Below are 18440 nucleotides of genomic sequence, written 5' to 3' on the forward strand. Positions count from 1 at the left end.
GACACAGTAAGTATTGATAGGCTAAAGCCGGCTTATCTAGATCATGAACCACCATACGTGTTGTTAGATCGTTTAACTGACAAATCCATTACGGAATCGAAATGTAAAGATAATAAATCTTTACAAATGACTAAAACGGTTCGCTGGGCACATCCAATTAGTCAGTCAAGGATGTTGACAGTTTCGGTTGCAGGATAAAATCTAACCACGCAGCTAATCACACCCTGCATCTACTTAAAAATAATTTTTTTATCATTCCGCCTCACCGACAACTCCCCAGACCTTTTACCTTTGATATATACGTGTTATGTTAAATATTTTTCTTAAAATACTGGGCACATAAGCTAGGTACTCCGAAACGATGGCTGAGGATTTTAATCAAACTCATACAACTAACACTGGCAAATACAACGAATTCAAAAAGCAACCCAGGCGAGTTTTATAATTTCTTTTCTGGTTAATTAACTATGTTGGCTGTACTTCAGTCTTCAGTCAGTCTTCAGTAATAAGGATAGGAGGTCTGTCGACCTATATTAATCCTTGCAGTTTGTAATACTGTGGATGTCCAATCTCGTTTTGAATATATTAACAGACGGTGCTGATATTACGTGTTCCGGTAGGGAATTCCAGTAATTCACTACTCGGTGCGAGAAACGGAACTCCAGACGTAAACGGTTTGACCTCGGTTTTTGAACTTTCTTCGAATGTCCTCTCAAATGATCGGTTCTAGACGGAAGCAAAAGATAAGACATGTTAATACCAAGGTCATCGTTCAGTATACGATAAGCCAATATTAGATCACCCCGTACTCTACGGTAAGATAACGGAAATAAGTTAAGGTGTCTCAGTCTGTCTTCATAAGATAGGCCAGCTAGACCTTGTACCATCTTAGTAGCTCGTCGTTGGACTCTTTCTAGCATATCTGCTTCATATTTGAAACAAGGACTCGCTGCTTGAATCCCGTATTCTAATTGTGCACAACCTGGTATGAATCTGCGATAAAAGTTAATTAGGCCTAGAAAACGTCTTAGTTGTGTTAGAGAACTAGGTGCGGGGTATTGCTTGATGGTGTCTACTTCTTTTTTGATCGGTTTAATCCCTTCTGGGCTTATTGTGTGACCGAGAAATTCTAAAGTTTGAACACCGAAAACACACTTACTTTGATGTATGTTTATTCCATGTTCATCCAGTCTTTTCAACACTGCTTGTACATGCTGTTCGTGTGATTGCAAATCGGGGCTGGCAATTAAGAAGTCGTCTATATACCCCTGCGCAAATGGCATATATCGAAGTAGGTTATCTATGAATCTTTGAAATGTCTGTGCCGCATTTCTCAGGCCGAATGGCATGCGTACAAACTCGAATAAGCCAAAGGGTGTAGTAATAGCTGTCTTGGGAATATCTTCATCAGCCACTGGGATATTGTGATATGCCCTGACTAAATCAATTTTAGTGAATATTTTCATACCCTGTAAACCGTTGGTGAAATCTTGGATATGAGGTATTGGGTACCTATCTGGTACGGTTTGACGGTTTAGGGCTCTGTAATCCCCGCACGGTCGCCAGTCACCTTCATTCTTCTTTGGGACCATATGCAAAGGGGATGCCCATTGACTATCAGAGGGACGGATAATACCCAATTGTAGCATATAATCAAACTCGGCCCTAGCGATTTTGAGCTTATCTGGTGCTAGTCTCCTGGGTTTTGCAAACACCGGTGCACCTTCGGTTTTGATTGTGTGACTCACTTTTAGTTTGTCTTTAGAAGGCTGTGGGTTTGGTTTAGTTAAGTTTGAAAATTCCGCGAGTATATCTTGGAATTTCGCTGTTGTTACTGGAGGAGTTTGAATCAAGTTAAGAGAGCTGATGTGACTTTCTTTGCCTTTTGTGTAATACGAAGTTTCTTTCAGTGTTAATCGCCGTTTCTTGGTGTCAACTAGAAATTCGTATCTCTCTAGAAAGTCCATCCCCAGTATTGCCAGATCTAAGTCGGCTACCGTGAAAACCCAAGGGAATTGCCTCCTGAACCCCAAATCTAGGGCTAAAGTTTTCTGCCCAAATGTCGCGATTTTAGTTTTATTTGCAGCTTGAAGTGTAATTGGGGACGTTTCTCGACTAATCTCAGTTTTATTTTGAGGGATGATGCTAAGAGCACCGCCAGTATCCACCAAGAAATTCAAGCCAGAGTTTCAGTCTCTAACATAAAACAAGCGACTGTTTAGGCGCCCCTCCTCAGTCGTCGCGACCTGGGGAGGGGTTACTCGTTTCCCGCTGACTTAGAATTATGCTTAGGCCAGGCGCATGGTTGCATGCACTTGGTTGAGTTGACACCAAACTTCCAGTGGTACCAACAAAACTGCCCAGATTGTCTGGACATTTGTGACCTGTTTTGTGACTTGGATCGTGGTCGTTGTGGTGACCTGCTCCTGTTTCTATGACCCATTTGCATTCTGGTGACAGCCTCAGTGAGACTCTTAACACTCGCAATGAGTCCTTCTATTACGGGGTCTTTTGCTGATTCTACTTTTTGTGTGTGAATTCAACAGGTACGTAACACCTAGTATGTTTTTCGTGCCTTAAAGTAACCCTCGTGCTATTGATAGAAGAAACCAGAGAAGTAGTGAATAGGTCTTTATTTCGATCTCAGCGCGGTAACAGTGGAGCGTGGGATTATCTGTTCAGACAAACAAAGGCTCTCAACATTCAATATAAGATAACAGGGAATATAACGCTTATACAAAACAAGGAAGTGAATGAATACTTGAACAGTACTGTTTTGGCATATACTTGGTTGTTTGGGGTCAACTCTTAACCAACCAACCTAAGCTGTTACATGTTCACTAATGATGTTTCTGAGCCTTAAGAAAAGCTGAAACGTTCTATTAATAAACGCGGAGACCTAACCGATAGACAAAGGTTAGACCTACTCCTCAATAACATCGACCTGCAACACGGTTCTGCGACGGACATGCTGCAACGAATCAGAGAGGTTATAGGTCAAAGAACTTTCGATGATGGCTCATTTAAACAACTTTTCTTGTCCAAACTTCCTCAACAGGTGCAAGTTGTGCTTGTCTCGTTCCCCAACAGCGCTTTAGACGAGCTAGCTGCATCTGCCAACCGCATTTTAGCAATCACAAAATCTAGTAACGAGGTTTTTTCAGTCAAAGAAAAGCCCCAAACGACTCGAAACGACATAACTGAGTTATGTCATACACTCACGCGTTATCCTTATTTTCGTAACGACGGTAAGCGATCACACATCCCACGTAGAAGCACTTCACGTAAGCGATCTGTCTCTAGACCGCGAGAGACGGATAATCTCAACCGGTGCTGGTATCATAACCAGTATGGAAAGTCTTCTAGAAATTGCAGAAAACCCTGCAATTTTCCCAACACGAAACCGAGTAACTCGAAAAACAACTCGGGAAACTTCCAAGCCGGCACGCGTTAACGGCAACCGTAGCCGGCGAACATAGCCGTCTGTTATACGTCACAGATGTCACAACGAGAGTTCGCTACCTCGTCGACACTGGCTCAGTAGTTAGCGTTCTCCCAGCGAATCTCATCGACCGGCTGCCTAATCGCAAGTCCGGACAGAGAATCACATCTCAAGCATCTGGATCTTGTTTTCGAACGACTACAAAAAAATGGCATTGCTGTGAACGTTCAAAAATGACAAATCGGAACCGACTCTTTAGACTTAAAGCCAAAGTGACGGCTATTCTGGATTACCCAGAATCCACCACCGTCAAGCAATTACGTACGTTTAACGGCCTGGTAAGTTTCTATAGACGTTCCATACCGAAGTGCGCATTACTTATGAAACCTCTAACCGACCAACTTCGTGGAAATGCGAAATCCATCACTCCGGACTACATCGCACGGAAAGCATTCTCCACAATTAAGGAACTGATCGCTAAAGCAACAATGCTCGCATATCAGGACACCGAAGCACCCATTAGCACCGCAGTAGACGCATCCGACTCAGCAATCGGAGTCTTCCAAAAACGGGTTAACAATTTCTGGCAACCTTTGGCATTTTTCTCTAGACGGTTGCTAGACACAGAATCGAGGTACAGCACATTCGTTAGGGAACTCCTAGCTATGTATTGTGCTGCACGGCATTTCCAACACTATATCGAAGGCCGTGAATTCACCCTTTTTACAGACCATAAATCTCTTACTTTCTCGTTAAGCTCCTGTTCAGATAAGTACTCTCCCCGTGAGTCTCGACAACTGGACTACATTTCGCAGTTTACTTCAGACATTCAACACATCTCTGGAGCAAACAATGTAGTTGCAGACGCTTTATCTCGCATAACGTCCTTGAACAGTTTTCAAGGAATCGACCTTCTTAAACTCGCCGAGCTTCAAAAAGAAGACAGTGATCTTCAGCACGAGTTATCGTCCACAACACTTAAACTACGCATCAAACAGATGGGAACAGGTAAGGAAACCTTACTTTGTGACACATCTACAGGTAGGGATCGCCCAATCGTGCCGAAACATTATCGACGCAATGTCTTCAACACATTGCACAAACGTTCGCATCCAGGTGTTCGTGCAACCATCAAGCTTATAGCAGAACGGTTTTGCTGGCCTGGCATGAATAAAGACGTGATGGAGTGGGCACGCTCCTGTGAAAGCTGCCAAAAATCTAAGGTTATCAGACACAATAAATGTCCCTTAGGCTCATTTAAAACTCCCGATGCTCGTTTCGACCATGTTCATCTGGATTTGATAGGACCGTTACCAGATTCAAATGGATACGCTTATCTCTTAACCTGCGTAGACCGTTTCACTCGATGGCCAGAAGCAGTACCTATTAAGGACATCACTGCTGAAACAGTGGCCCGCACCTTCGTTGAACGATGGGTAGCAAACTTCGGTTGCCCTTCAACCATCACCACAGACCGCGGACTTTTCCGTCGTCTGACCACACTTTTAGGAATCACTCGCTTCCGAACGACCGCCTACCACCCACAAGCAAACGGGTTGGTAGAACGTTTCCACCGACAACTAAAAGCTTCACTATCAGCTGCAAACGTTTCACAGTGGACCGACGCTCTTACACTCGTCTTACTAGGTATCCGCAATGCAGTGATAGCTGACATTGGATACACTGCGGCTCAACTCGTTTATGGAACGACACTTCGACTTCCAGGAGAATTCGTGGATCCTTCGTCCTCTTCAATGAACATGGATCTAACCTCCTACACGAACAGGCTTACAAACGCAATGCGTTCAGTTAAACCTGCTTCCACTCGACCACAATCAACCGATGTTTTCGTTCAACCTGACTTACGATATAGTACACACGTTTTCGTTCGTCGAGACTCGCATCGACGACCATTCGAATCAGCATACGAAGGACCCTCCAAAGTTCTTCAACGCGAACCGAAGTACTATATAATCGATAAAAACGGAACCAACGATAGCATCAGCATAGATCGCTTGAAAGCAGCGTATTTAGAAGGAAATCCTATTCACGTCGATTTCCCTTATGTACAATCGCACAACACGACTCTTACACTCATAATTCCTCAATCGACAACCAACACTAGCGATGATACTCCGAATGTATCTAAAAATAAAATTAAGACGACGCGTTCTGGAAGAAGAGTAAGATTTCCAGAACATTTAAACGACTACTGCACATAAGGCACTACTCGATACTTTATATTATCTAGATCTAGCAAGCTATCAGAAGAGTGTTTACCAACGACAAACTCGTTGGGTTTAAACTTCTGGCTGGCCACGTCTTAGGGCCATCACTACCCCACTAGGGGGAGTGATCTGTAGCGGTAAATAAATACCCTAAATAAATAGCTCTGTAAGTTTTCGACATTGGATACTGACCATCTGTTTTAGTGGACTCATCTAGCTGAAGGCGCTTAGTCAGACGCCCGCACCAGATCACGTGTGGTAACGCCGTGCTCAACATCTACCGCAATCGCTAGCCAGATTAGATCAGAGAATTCCGATATATTGGTTATCGCCAATTACACTCTTCCGATCTCGTCGACCCTGTCTTTTGATTTCTCTTGGTGGTTACAAATTATATTAGAAGTGTTACTGGTAAAAGCGTTGTCAAACACTGAATACCTGTGCCATCTTCAACCATTAACTCACTTTAGTACTAAATTACATATGAGACTACATTCATTCAGGATAGAACACGAATGAGCTGGCGCAAAATGCTTTGCGAATATTGTTGATGTCAGGATCATCAAAGTACTGAGCTCTTTGCCAAGAAGCATAGTACTGACCCTATCTGCGGAGCCTTCGAAAGTAGGGATCGACGGTTACTTTAATTCTCTAGATTCAGAGGCTGACTACCCTAGGTTTTTGTTTCACTATTACTAATAACTTATGTTTGACACTTTATATTCTCGAAGAAGTAAAGCAAAACCACAATAATCTATCAGCAGCGATCTCCTTATATCGAGGTAAATTAGTTAACGGAAAAACAGTTCAGCAGTTCTCGCAAGCAATGTCTAAATTTCATTTGTGGTTTGAAACTATGCTGATATATTTTAAAAAATTTCTTCATTTACCTTTGCTTGGAGAGTTTTGACATAGATCACTATGGATATTGCTATTCGATTTGTTTGCTTAGTTTCCATGTTTGCTTACTCTTTTTTATAGAGACTAGATAGTGTTTGACTATTCCTATCCATCAAGGTTTAGATATAACTGGTGTCTTAATACTAGCTAAACTTATATTTTGTCCACTTCGGACGCAAGTTGTGCGGAAGTGATTGTCCGCTCTTTCAGATTGACAGTGGTCAGGATTGAGGGCTGTGACATTGTTTTAATGGTTCAGTTCACTTGTTACTACCTGGCTCGAGTTTAAATACTTGCGAAATTGTGTTAAGATCTGAGGACATTACTTCATGTGAGCTTTCCATCGCGGGTTTTGTCGTTCTGAGTTGTTCTCTGTGAAATATCGCTGTGATAACCAACTACTTTGGTATTCGGTTTTTGGGGTTCGGGCGGGATGATTTTGAGCTAGAAATATAACTTAAGTTATATTTCTAGCTCAACATCATTATTCAATTGAATAATAGATCTGTGTTCATTACAATCTTCTGGCTGAGAAAATAACAAAAATTCTCTTATATGAGGTATCAAGTCTTTTTAAATTCACGCATATATGGGTGAACCCAATTTGTATGGCTTTAGATCACAACAGGCTTACGATCGTAAACTTGTAATACGACTTTGAAGTCTTCTGTACTGAAATATTAGAAAGTGCATCTTAACATGAGGAATATTACGTTTCTCGTCCTAGTTAAACGTGACCTGTATAATGTGTCTTAGGATCCAACCAATGCATACAATAAGACCAACGTGCTAGAAGTAAAGAAATCTTCAGGACAAGTTACCTGAAAGTTTCTGCAGACAGGAGACATAGATTATCGAATTTTCTGAATTTATCATGAGATCGCAATAGGTTGTTGCGTTCTCGCCACTGCTGTGCAATTTTTTGTGGAAAATTGTCCTGGAATTTTCATCAATGTACTCATTATGGTACTCATCATCACTACTCTGGTTTGCCTTCATCGTCGACTTATTAATGTGCAGATGTCAGAGTTATCTGTTCAAATATAGTAATAGGATTTGTAAACACCTAGATTTGAATAGTCCACAAGTTTCTCACCTGTCAATTATGTTGCAATATTAAAGTATTCCAAGGAATTGTCTATTTAATGAATAGGAAGTGAAGTGATTATCCTTTCTAATCATGTTTCTTATGTTTACACCAACTGGTCCGCAAAACAAATTTTCTGAGACATTGAATATACATTCAGCATATATCAAACACCACCTATGTCGCTAGTGTCCAGTTGCTTATTGATGGATGTATGAGTTCACCACACAAAACTTCACTGTATGCTACTGTACACTTGTGACTGAAGGATGCAAACAAATTACGGGTGTTTGATTACGTGTCTTTAAAAAATTTGCCATATGAACTGAAGCAAGGAAATAAGCACTTGAATTTTAATGTAAGGTTAGACTGAATAAGTTCAGTCAATGGGGTTGTAAATATGCCCCAAGCAAATGGACTGAATTACTTATTTTACACGCCAAATTGTCTACCATGAAAGACCATGTTGTATAAACCAGGTTCCAGGCAAGTCGAGTAGGGGGCTGTGTGATGAACTCATAGATAAACTGGTTTTTCTGCAGCCAACTCATCAAGTAAGTCTTTTTGCATAAAATGTTTTATTTTGTAGTCGGGTTTATTCATCTTATGCGTTTATACAGTTTAAATACAGGAAAGCCTATTTAATATGTGCTGTGAGAAATATGTTCTACAGAAGTATCTTAACTGTTTAATCAGACATAGTTCTCACCTTTTAGATACAATTATACACATATAAGCCATCAATATTCTCCATGATGAGTGGATTACAGTCGAATACTTTTGATAATATCATCCTTTTATGTGATTCATACAAAGTATGTCGCTTCTCTTTGTTTCAACTTTTTTCTAACATTCAAGGTGAGTCACTATTCTCAGTATCCTGCTGGTACAGAATTCATTTACTCATATTTTGAAAGCCGTGGTGGGAGATTTCCCAATTCTGTATTTTTTGGATTGCAGTATATTTTGAAGAAAAATTTAGTTGGTCAAGTAATAACACATGAAAAAATTGATGAGGCGAAATCCATTTTACTGAGCCATTTCGGTAGAGATATTTTCAATGAAGAAGGATGGAGATACATTGCTAATGTTAGTTTTGCTGTACCTTTTGTTAAATTTGTTTATTTTAGCACCATAAAGGTTATTTACCAATTATTATTAAGGCAGTACCTGAAGGTACGTTGGTGCCTACAAAAAATGTCTTAATGACTGTTGAAAATACCGATCCAAAATGTTACTGGCTTACTACGTATCTTGAGGTGGGATAAAATTTACTGATCATGTATACATAGTATAGACTATATTAGTACAGGTTTGGTATCCGATGGCTGTAGCAACAAATTCACGAGCAATGAAACAAATTATTGTTAAGTATCTTCATGAAACTGCAGATGAATTTTCTACTGAATTTAGACTTCATGACTTTGGATTCCGAGGCGTCTCCTCCATTGAAGTAAGTCTATCACTTGAATTATTTCAACTTCTATTCCAAACGTTTTCCCTTTTTAAGTGTTTGACTGTGTCGTGTGAAAAGGAAGTGTTTAAGTGACGTTTTTTATAATTGCAAAAGGTTATTCTTACTGTAGATTGAGATCGATGTAATAATTAGAAATGAAAGGTCACATTCGTTTTTAGTCTATGTAAAGTGAACTTTGTTTCTGTACACTGATTGTGAATTTTCATCGACTGAGATGTCTGGGCCACATGTTGCGTATGCCTGAACACTGATTACCACGACGCGCAATGCTGACTAGTGCTGGGGATGTTTAGAAGAAAGTTAGGGGCGGCCAAACCAAAACATGGCATCAGTCCTTGTAGTCAATGAATTCTGGTCTGGACCATGTTGCTAGATGTAGACTACTTGGTTGGGGTCCGCGTGACCATCATAACCAATGGTTAGAGATTCTGTGTGACATGTCTCAGAATCGATCACAATGGCGTAGGCGTATGCACTCTTTGTCTTCCTTTAAACCGTGTGATTAAAATCGCTTCATATTTTTCTTTCTACGAACTGATTCTTTCTTCCTGTACTATATCCTAATATGCAGTCTTTCTTTTATATATTACCACCATTGAATTAACTACTTCTATGAATTTGGTGTTTATCTTGTTGTGCTAATGAGGTATGGCAACTTGGACCGATCCACATATGTGCCTGACTCTACATTGTGTCTGACTGACTGACTGATTCATTTGAACGTGACTTCTCAGTATAGTTGAATGGTGTTCGTTTTTTGTCTTATTTTCGATTGAAAATGGATTGTTGCTCTATGTACAGTTATCCTTATGAACTCGTTTATTTAGGTTTGATTCACTTATTCACCAATGTATGATAACAGTGTTGGGACTAAAACTTGTGAAGTAACACATATGTAAATAGGATTACACCTATGAAGTATCAAATACTGGTATAGTACTTTGAATTAGACTGAGTTGAGTATGATTTGAAGTTTGTTTTTATAATGAATAACTATTTGATAGAAAGCTGTTTGCAATAAGGAGATTGCTTTCATCTTGATTTAACTGTGACTAAATACTCTCATCCATGACATATACTAAAATAACACTTGAGTTTATATCATGGACAGATGTTGTTTAAGGAACCATAAAAAACCAAGAATCACTGGACAACTGTTTTTTCCAAGTATGGGACACCTCGAAAGTATGTATCCACGACACGATCAAACTCAGGACAAAGACCAGACAATGATAAAAACTATGGAATTCAACAATTTCCATAAACCTCTGTCATGGTAAAATGCAAATGATCTATATTTCATAGAAAGCAAATAATCATTCATGGTAAACAGAACATATTATTATAATCATACCAACTATGATACATCAGTCCTTATTTTGAATTCACTTGGTATTGTTTACTTGGCAGATATTATCATAAAACCTATCAATTTACTTAGTCGGATGCTGTTTTAAGGCCAAAAACTATAACTACTGTTGAGGTTCGTTTGGCATGGTTATGTTTGCGAACCCGCGAGAGGGAGAATATTTTTTCTGCATAGTTACTTCTAGGTCTGAGACCAATTTAGTTTTCATGCGTTTGCTCTTCACATATCCGAATTAAACGTGGGATGATTCTAGGCCTATGTTTTGAAACTATTCTATTTGAAACGATTCCGTCGTGGCTGTAATGAGAGGATTTCTGTTCCTTTTTTAGACTAAGATGATCAGGAATCGAAACTAACCAGACGGGACTATGCCTAGTTACCAGACTAGCTAAAATATGAATTGGTCAAACTACGTTTAGAACTACAATTATTGGACTAAATTCCCTACTAATTCAATATAAAATATTCTATGAATTAAAACCCATACATTATGTATTTCACTCAATCAAATTAGGGTACTTCAAGACTGAAGGACTTAGAAGCTTAAGTGAATCATAGGAATTACTAAAAGTTGTAGTCATTCATACAATCGCATTCTCATTTAGCCATGTATTATTCATCATGTAGTTCTATTTGCCACCATGAAATTCGTTTATACGCAGATCATTGGTTCTGTATTATTTCACTAGCTTTGGTTACTGTTGATTGACCAGGTCTTTTTTTACCAAAAACATTAAACCTTACGAATTATCTATGAATACTGGTAGGTATGGATTCACGATGTGACTGGGTTAAGACATGGCGATAGCGTTACTGAGTGGTTTGGTTGAAAATTTATGCAATTGAATAAATTACCAACGATCTTTAAGCTCTGAATATTTGATTACTCTTCGACAATTTACTCCTTTATGTTCATGACAATCATGGGTTATCTTTCAAGTTCTCTGTACGTTGTTTCCTTTCCTTTATCTAGTATAAGTTACCGTAAAGTTCCTCTATGTCAAGGAGTGTTTATTGATGTATTGGTAACCATATACAGACTACTAAATTAGCCTATGTTGCTTAGATGAGAAGACTGATATACACTTGAAAGCATGTTCATCTTATGAAAATATACAATGAAACAAAAGACTGGCGACTACACTTAGTGTATGATCGGAATTCTGTAATGTTTTTAAGATAATGGTCAACATCACTAGAACATCCATGTCGATAAAATTGTTGTATCTGTAGTTCCAACAAATTCACTGTTCTCCCTATCCTGTAGACCAAATTATCTTGAGACTTAGATCATTTCCTTATCGGTATTTAGATCAAATAATGATATTTTTGATCATTTATTTGATTTCTTACTCATATGTTACACGATAACCGGTGATAGCTATCTCTTCCGTAGTTCTTATTTATCACTTGATCAGTCAAATAAGTGGTTGGTAAGCTAGTTAACATTCAATAATCATACGCTTGATGAGATAGACGTAAGGTTCTACTAGTACGATCAAGTGTGAAGCGATTTCACTCTCCCTCTCAAAATGCCCTCATATGGCCACGCGCATAAAGTCACTGCCAAGTAAGTCCTATTCACTGCCTTCCAATGAGAGGGTTGTTGTTCGTGAGATTGATAGGACGAAAAGTAAATGTCTAGAGCTTTAATTGGGTTGGTTGATATACAGTATCCACTTACGGGAGTTGGAAAACACTGATTTCAAATCAATGGTTCACAATGGCTCCATGGTCCTGAGGGAACAAATGACGTACGAACTTATTGTTGGTCACGGGCTACCATGGGACTTCATCTTCTAACGTCGCTCCACTGTCTAATGGATTAGGCATCTGGGTCATAGGCTTGGGGAATGGTTCCCTTGGAAAAACCACCTTGTTCGATTTGGGTCCCCGGGTAGTATTCCAGCCCATTCGCAAATTTAATAATAGCTACTTTGTGTGGCGCATACATGTTTTTGTCTCTTTTTGTGCCAAAGTTTGTTTAGATAATTAAGTAATTTAGATTTAATGACCATTATTAGTCCGCAACTTTACAGAAATGTATGTATTTTCGGCTGAACAGAAACCATACTTGCATATTAGGTTGAGAATATGTTAATCCGATGGTATTTTGAGTTTTGTAAATCAGTCGGAACAAATTTTTTCCCAATGACTTCGTGTTTGTTAGTTTTAATGAATATGTACAAGACACGATGTTTTGAATAACTGTATTACATCGCTATTTAGTGACAGTTAGTATAATTAGAACATCCTTTTCTGATTTTTGCTTTATGGCCTAAAATTCGATTTGGTTGGAAATCATTTACTAACGTATTAGATTTTTTTGTCACATTGAAGAGTCAGCATTCGACTTCAAAAGTGAATGTAGTTTCGTTTTATTTGTCGTTTTCTTCGAGAAAATACTTAGTGGTATGTCCTAAACTCCTATCCATTTTCTACTTACAATTGATTAGTCACTGAGTAGCTACCAATACCATGTATATCAAGTTCTTATTGTTAATCGATAGAACTTGATCAATCGATTGCGAATGCATCTCAGTCCTACAGGAGATCAATCGCAGCTCAGATAACTCAGTAGTAAATAACATCTCTGAATGTGAAGCTTGTTGACATGGGATCGAATGCCACACGGAGCTTCGATTTCCTCAAGATTACTGGTAAACTCTGCTAGCTAGTAAGTGACACAAAATTTAGTTACAGGATTTCCTGTTGCCTACCTCCGACCACCACCTTACTCTCGGTCATTTAACTTAATGATAATCGTCGTTTTATTTTCCACTTATATATTACAGTCTGCTGCAATTGGTGGTACTGCACATTTAGTGAATTTCAAAGGGACTGATAGTTTGGTTGCCTTGTTATTCGCCAGAAGGTATTATAATTGCCCGACAGCTGGATTCAGTATACCGGCCACAGAACACAGGTTAGTTTTATGGTAACATAATAGTATATTTATGTACCTGTGGGAATACACTTGTTCCATCCTTACTTCCATTACCCATTATATCTGAAAGTCCTCAAAAATCAACTGCATCTTTTTTTCCTCCCCGAACTTCGGTCATGTTTTTGCGAATATCGGGGTAGAAGTGAAGTGTTCGAGTTTCTTCACATGTGGTTCACAGCTTGTCCTGTAGACCTCGATATTGATTGCTTATTGTTGACCCGTAACCTGTCATTGTTTACTTTTTTATTTTGGTTGTATCTCCCATTGATTTGATTTTTGGTCCTGTCTTTCCGAAATTTTTCTTATTGGTTGATAAATTGGATCGATTTCAATGTGTTTGTTGATAGCTGAATGACCTGTGTGCCAAGCTTCTAAAAATTGTCTCTATCCAAGATCTCAACATTTTTCCAGCTCAGAGAACAAAACTCCATCAAAATCATCTATTTCGGCTACAAAACTCCACTATGTCAAGATTACACGCGTATTATGATTTCGTCAGTATAAACGACAGATGGCCTTCCTGGCGCCGCATAATGTTTTTTTGAAGTTTTTATACCTCTGATTGAAACCCTTAATCCATTTGGAAAGTGCTGTTTATATCTGTCCGTGACTAGCAATCTTAGTATTTGAGATTGTATATTTATTCAGACATATTGTGAGTGGAGCAATTGTTACTACTGGGATTGAATGGTTGTCGCTCTGTATCGCGAGTTGATTGTGGTAATCAGGTGTGACAACTTTGGCCAACATACAGCTGTGTTAGGCTCTGTGTTGATGACGTAAGTCTGTATGATATATCAGTTAATATCAGTCTGTGGCGAATACAACCTAGGAATATACATATAACATTGTCACGTTCACTGGATTTCATTTTAAATTTATGGAAAAGCATAAATATCGTACATACTATGATTAACAGTTGGTTGCTTGAAGTTAGATATTAACACCGTCGGATGCCGGCTCTGTGGTCTAGATGTAAAGTGTTCGCACGCGAGAGTTAAGGGCCTAGGTTTGGGTCCCGTGTTTGGGACAGTGGATGTACACTGCTGAGGAGTCTCATACTTAGACAGGAAGCCCATCCAGTGCCTCGAGGTTTTCAATGGTGGTCTAACATTGATCGGTTCATGATCTCAATGATACATACTATGATTATTGGCAATGATAATAACGGGGACCTGTTAGAAATTAATTAATTGAGGAAAACTCAATTCTCTTTTAGTCTATAAAATTGAAAGGATTCCTGAAATCTATTTGAATCCTAGTCTAATTAGATTTTTTGACTCGAACACTTCAAAGTAGCTTAGGAAAATAGTGTTGAAATATTCCATCAAAGTAAAATACATTTAAATCTTCATAGTAAAATATCAATCGTTTTCGTTTCTTGACTCGATTTCCGAATAATCTCTTATATTGACATGAAATTTATACATGAGTTTCAATCAAGGCTTGCAAGTACACACGATTAAATAAATCACCCGATATGTACGTAATTTATCTTACATTTATCCCACATAAAATGATCATATTGTTCCGTTAGGTCACTAGGAAAATCAATCAAACATATTATGGCCTAATGGTCGCCTAAATATTTGACTTGAGATACGTGAGTTCTTAGCTTCTCTGTTCAGCTGTCATTCAACTAGCAGAATTGATGGTCTAAGATGTAAATGTATCTGAGGTTACTGAATTATACTAAGTAGTACAAGAAATGGTAAGTAGTGTTTTGTAGTTATCCTATTGATCATTGAAAATTGTCACCACAAATATGGTTGTTATTATTGTATTGCCATGGTTTACAGTAGTAGTATATCAACAGTATGAAGCCATTTTGGTGTTGCTTGTTTTATTTTTTCAGATTTTAGGCCTAGTCATAAACCACAAAATAATGAATATAGTAATTGCACTGACAACTCGTGTAAAACGTAATCAATATTATAAACTTATCTATGATGTAAGACATTTTCTATGTACCGTATTAGTGGCGTATTGTCTAACTATGGTTCGCATTTTTCGGCAAGGTTATTTTCTATGGGATGGAGTTTTCAATTTCACTCCCAACCCTCTTTCTTTAGCCGGTCTTTGAACCAGGAGGGAACAATATTTTAATCTGTAAAACCAATGATTAAAAATTGTTGTCTATGATCTCTAGTTAAATAAGCTCGAGTTTATTTATTTTCTTATGAAATTTTACACAATCTACTCATTTTATCTACAGATTAAAAATATCCATTTTATTTAATAAATATATTTTTAAAAAGGACAAGGATTCTAGCCGAATAGCATAAATCTTATTTTATTTCGTTGATTCTCATCAGCTACTGCCGAAATAAAATAAATTTATGCTATTCTGCTAGAATCTTTGTTTCCACTCTTTTCAAAATAATAAATAGGACTATGTGTATGAGATGTATCTTTGTTATGTCCTATTGAGTAGAAAAATTGTATTTATGACATGAAAAAATAACGTACATTGAGTTACGAAATGTCAGAAATACAATTTTTCCTACCCATTGGGATATAATAAAAATGTATGTATTATTAACTCTTTCTACCCAATGCTCAATTTATATGAAACTATCAAATTCAACCTTGGTATTGATACCTATAAACGATTTTATTATCTCATGCCGAATAAATTTTAAAATAAAGTTTAAGATGTATAAATATAATATAATATAATCTAGATTAGTGCGAGTTAATTCACTGGCTCTACCGTCGCTGCTACCTTGACGCTATAGTCGGGCTTGCCTATCATGATAAACCATTTGAGCTATGCTGGATGGAACAATCGTTCCTCAAGGTTCTACCATACCGGGCAGGTCGGTTGAACAGCGGTTGGACCAACAGTACCAAACCCAAGGTCCAAGGGTAAAGTCGTACTGCTGACTATACAGAGGTAAGACAACAGTAAGGTGTTTCTTTCAGACAACCAACATAACAACGATGCTGCCCTACCGCAAGTGAAGGGTGTGGTTATAAATGGTCGACCCTAAGAATGCACACATCACCTTATCCCACGGATTTCTGTCTCCGGCGATAAGGTCTCAACAAGTAGGAAGCCAACACAAAACGTATCCCCAAAAAGGTGGTGTGTGACTGACCTCAAACAGTTGTTTCTTGGACACTGCGGTCACTCTGTCAGGCCACTAAGACCAACTCTCATCCAATTAACTTTCCAAGTACTTCTACAAGAACCTTTCCATGGTGTGGGCAACGGCGAAGTGATAACCACCCTATCATATATAAAGGGCGTATCAGAAACTACAACGAGATTGTTATAACCTTTCAGAATAGGTGTTGTCCACAAAGCAACAAAATCACTACAATCAATCCCATGCATACCAAAGGACGAAATCATAAAAGAAGAACAGGTTTGCTTGAAAGCCAAATGTACTGTTTAGATAATAGACAGTATAAGAAAACTTAATACGTCCGATCAGCTTAATAATTAAGAATTATTAGTGTTAAGTGTGTGTTACGGCTTTGTTAACAAGAAATACGAATTATAAGTTTGCCACCCAACATTTCAATGGTGAGTCACGAGTTAAGATCAAATTTAAGCACCCTGAAAGTAATAATATCCTTTAGATCTTAACTTTTTCTTATTTTATAATACTACACTAACTCGCACAGTTATTGGTTTGTAGAATTAGTGGATTAGGAGACTTTCACTGACAGCTTATATCACGTATTGATATTTAGATATGGTGTAGTAAACAGAACACCAATGAGGACAATCAAATGCATTTAACACAAATTACAGGACTTGTTAATAAACTTTAACAATCACAAAGTAAATGCTGAATTTGCAAAATGTTCATCAATTGTCTCAAAATGACTCAGACTTCATTGTTCTTGCATTTTCATACAAATTGCATTCTGTTTTGATTCTTTACTGTTCGATCCTCTTGTCTCTCTGCTGCCAGGCCTTCTGTTCACGACTAACTACTTATCTCAATACAAGTAGCACACACCACAAAAGAACCATTGTAAACTAGAGAAAAACAAGTATTACTAACAGTGATCCATGATGCTTGTTAACTTTGCATTATTCCATATAAATTCGGCAATACGATAGTAATATACTCATTATGTGGTTTAAATGTCTCAAGTTTGATCCCTGGCAGGACGTGGATATTCAGTGTTGAGGTTATATCATCATTTAAATCCTGAATCCTTTGCTTAGTTATTAGATATCTATTCGTACAAAAAGTTAATTTGTCAAACTAAATTAATATTCAAATGAACATTTAAATAACCTTGTTAGAATATCTCTGTTATCATATTGAATGTTGACTTTTAATTTATATGATATTATCTTTCATTTATAGTTTTATTGAGTCAGTCAGTCTACAACGTAGGACCAGTTACATATATGCATTGGTCCAAGTTGTTATACCTCATTAACACAACAGGATCATTTTTGATGGAGTTTTGTTCTCTGAGCTGGATGGTTTGATCGTGGAGCTTTTATCATTCTTCTGAGTGACATCATCAGCACAAAAATCAAAACAATAGGAGATACAACCAAAATCAAGAAGTAAACAATATCAGGTTTAAGGTCAACAAGAGCCATTCAACATTGAGGTCTACAGAACAAGCTGTGAATCGTATGTAGAGAAATTCGAACACTTCACTTCTACCTGAAATTTGTACTGATGATGTCGTTCGGAAGAATGACAAAAACTCCACGACCAAACCATTCAGCTCAGAGAACAAAACTTCATCAAAATCATTCATCTGACCTACAACTCTTCTCCATCGCAACAAGATCAACACCAAATTCATAGAACCAGTTACTTCCTTAAAATCAATCAAATTATAAAGGGGAACAGTTAGAGAAATTAAATATTTTAAACAAAAAAATCACACAATGGGGAGTCTAATAGAAATAAATAAAATTTATAAAGAACAACACAATCTAAGCATACATCTATGTTGATAAATTTCAAAGTTCTATCTACACATTGGATATTTGTAATTGTTTACG

The 18440-nt window shown here is 37.9% G+C and overlaps 1 protein-coding gene across 1 annotated transcript in view; it reads left to right on the top strand.

Annotated features, from left to right (window-relative positions):
* Positions 1–6833: 6833 nt before the first annotated feature.
* Positions 6834–18440, top strand: part of MS3_00006036 (uncharacterized protein) — a gene marked incomplete at its 3' end in the record, with an annotated part of 40948 nt that continues 29341 nt past the window's right edge. Inside the window, exons 1-7 of the mRNA XM_051214136.1 lie at positions 6834–8211; positions 8247–8332; positions 8374–8472; positions 8516–8746; positions 8788–8916; positions 8955–9110; positions 13299–13429. Coding sequence (XP_051067266.1) covers positions 8410–8472; positions 8516–8746; positions 8788–8916; positions 8955–9110; positions 13299–13429 — 710 coding nt within the window. The 5' untranslated portion in view covers positions 6834–8211; positions 8247–8332; positions 8374–8409. The remainder of the gene's footprint in view (positions 8212–8246; positions 8333–8373; positions 8473–8515; positions 8747–8787; positions 8917–8954; positions 9111–13298; positions 13430–18440) is intronic.

This window comes from Schistosoma haematobium, chromosome 2 (assembly GCF_000699445.3).
Source record: "Schistosoma haematobium chromosome 2, whole genome shotgun sequence".
NCBI lineage: Eukaryota > Metazoa > Platyhelminthes > Trematoda > Strigeidida > Schistosomatidae > Schistosoma > Schistosoma haematobium.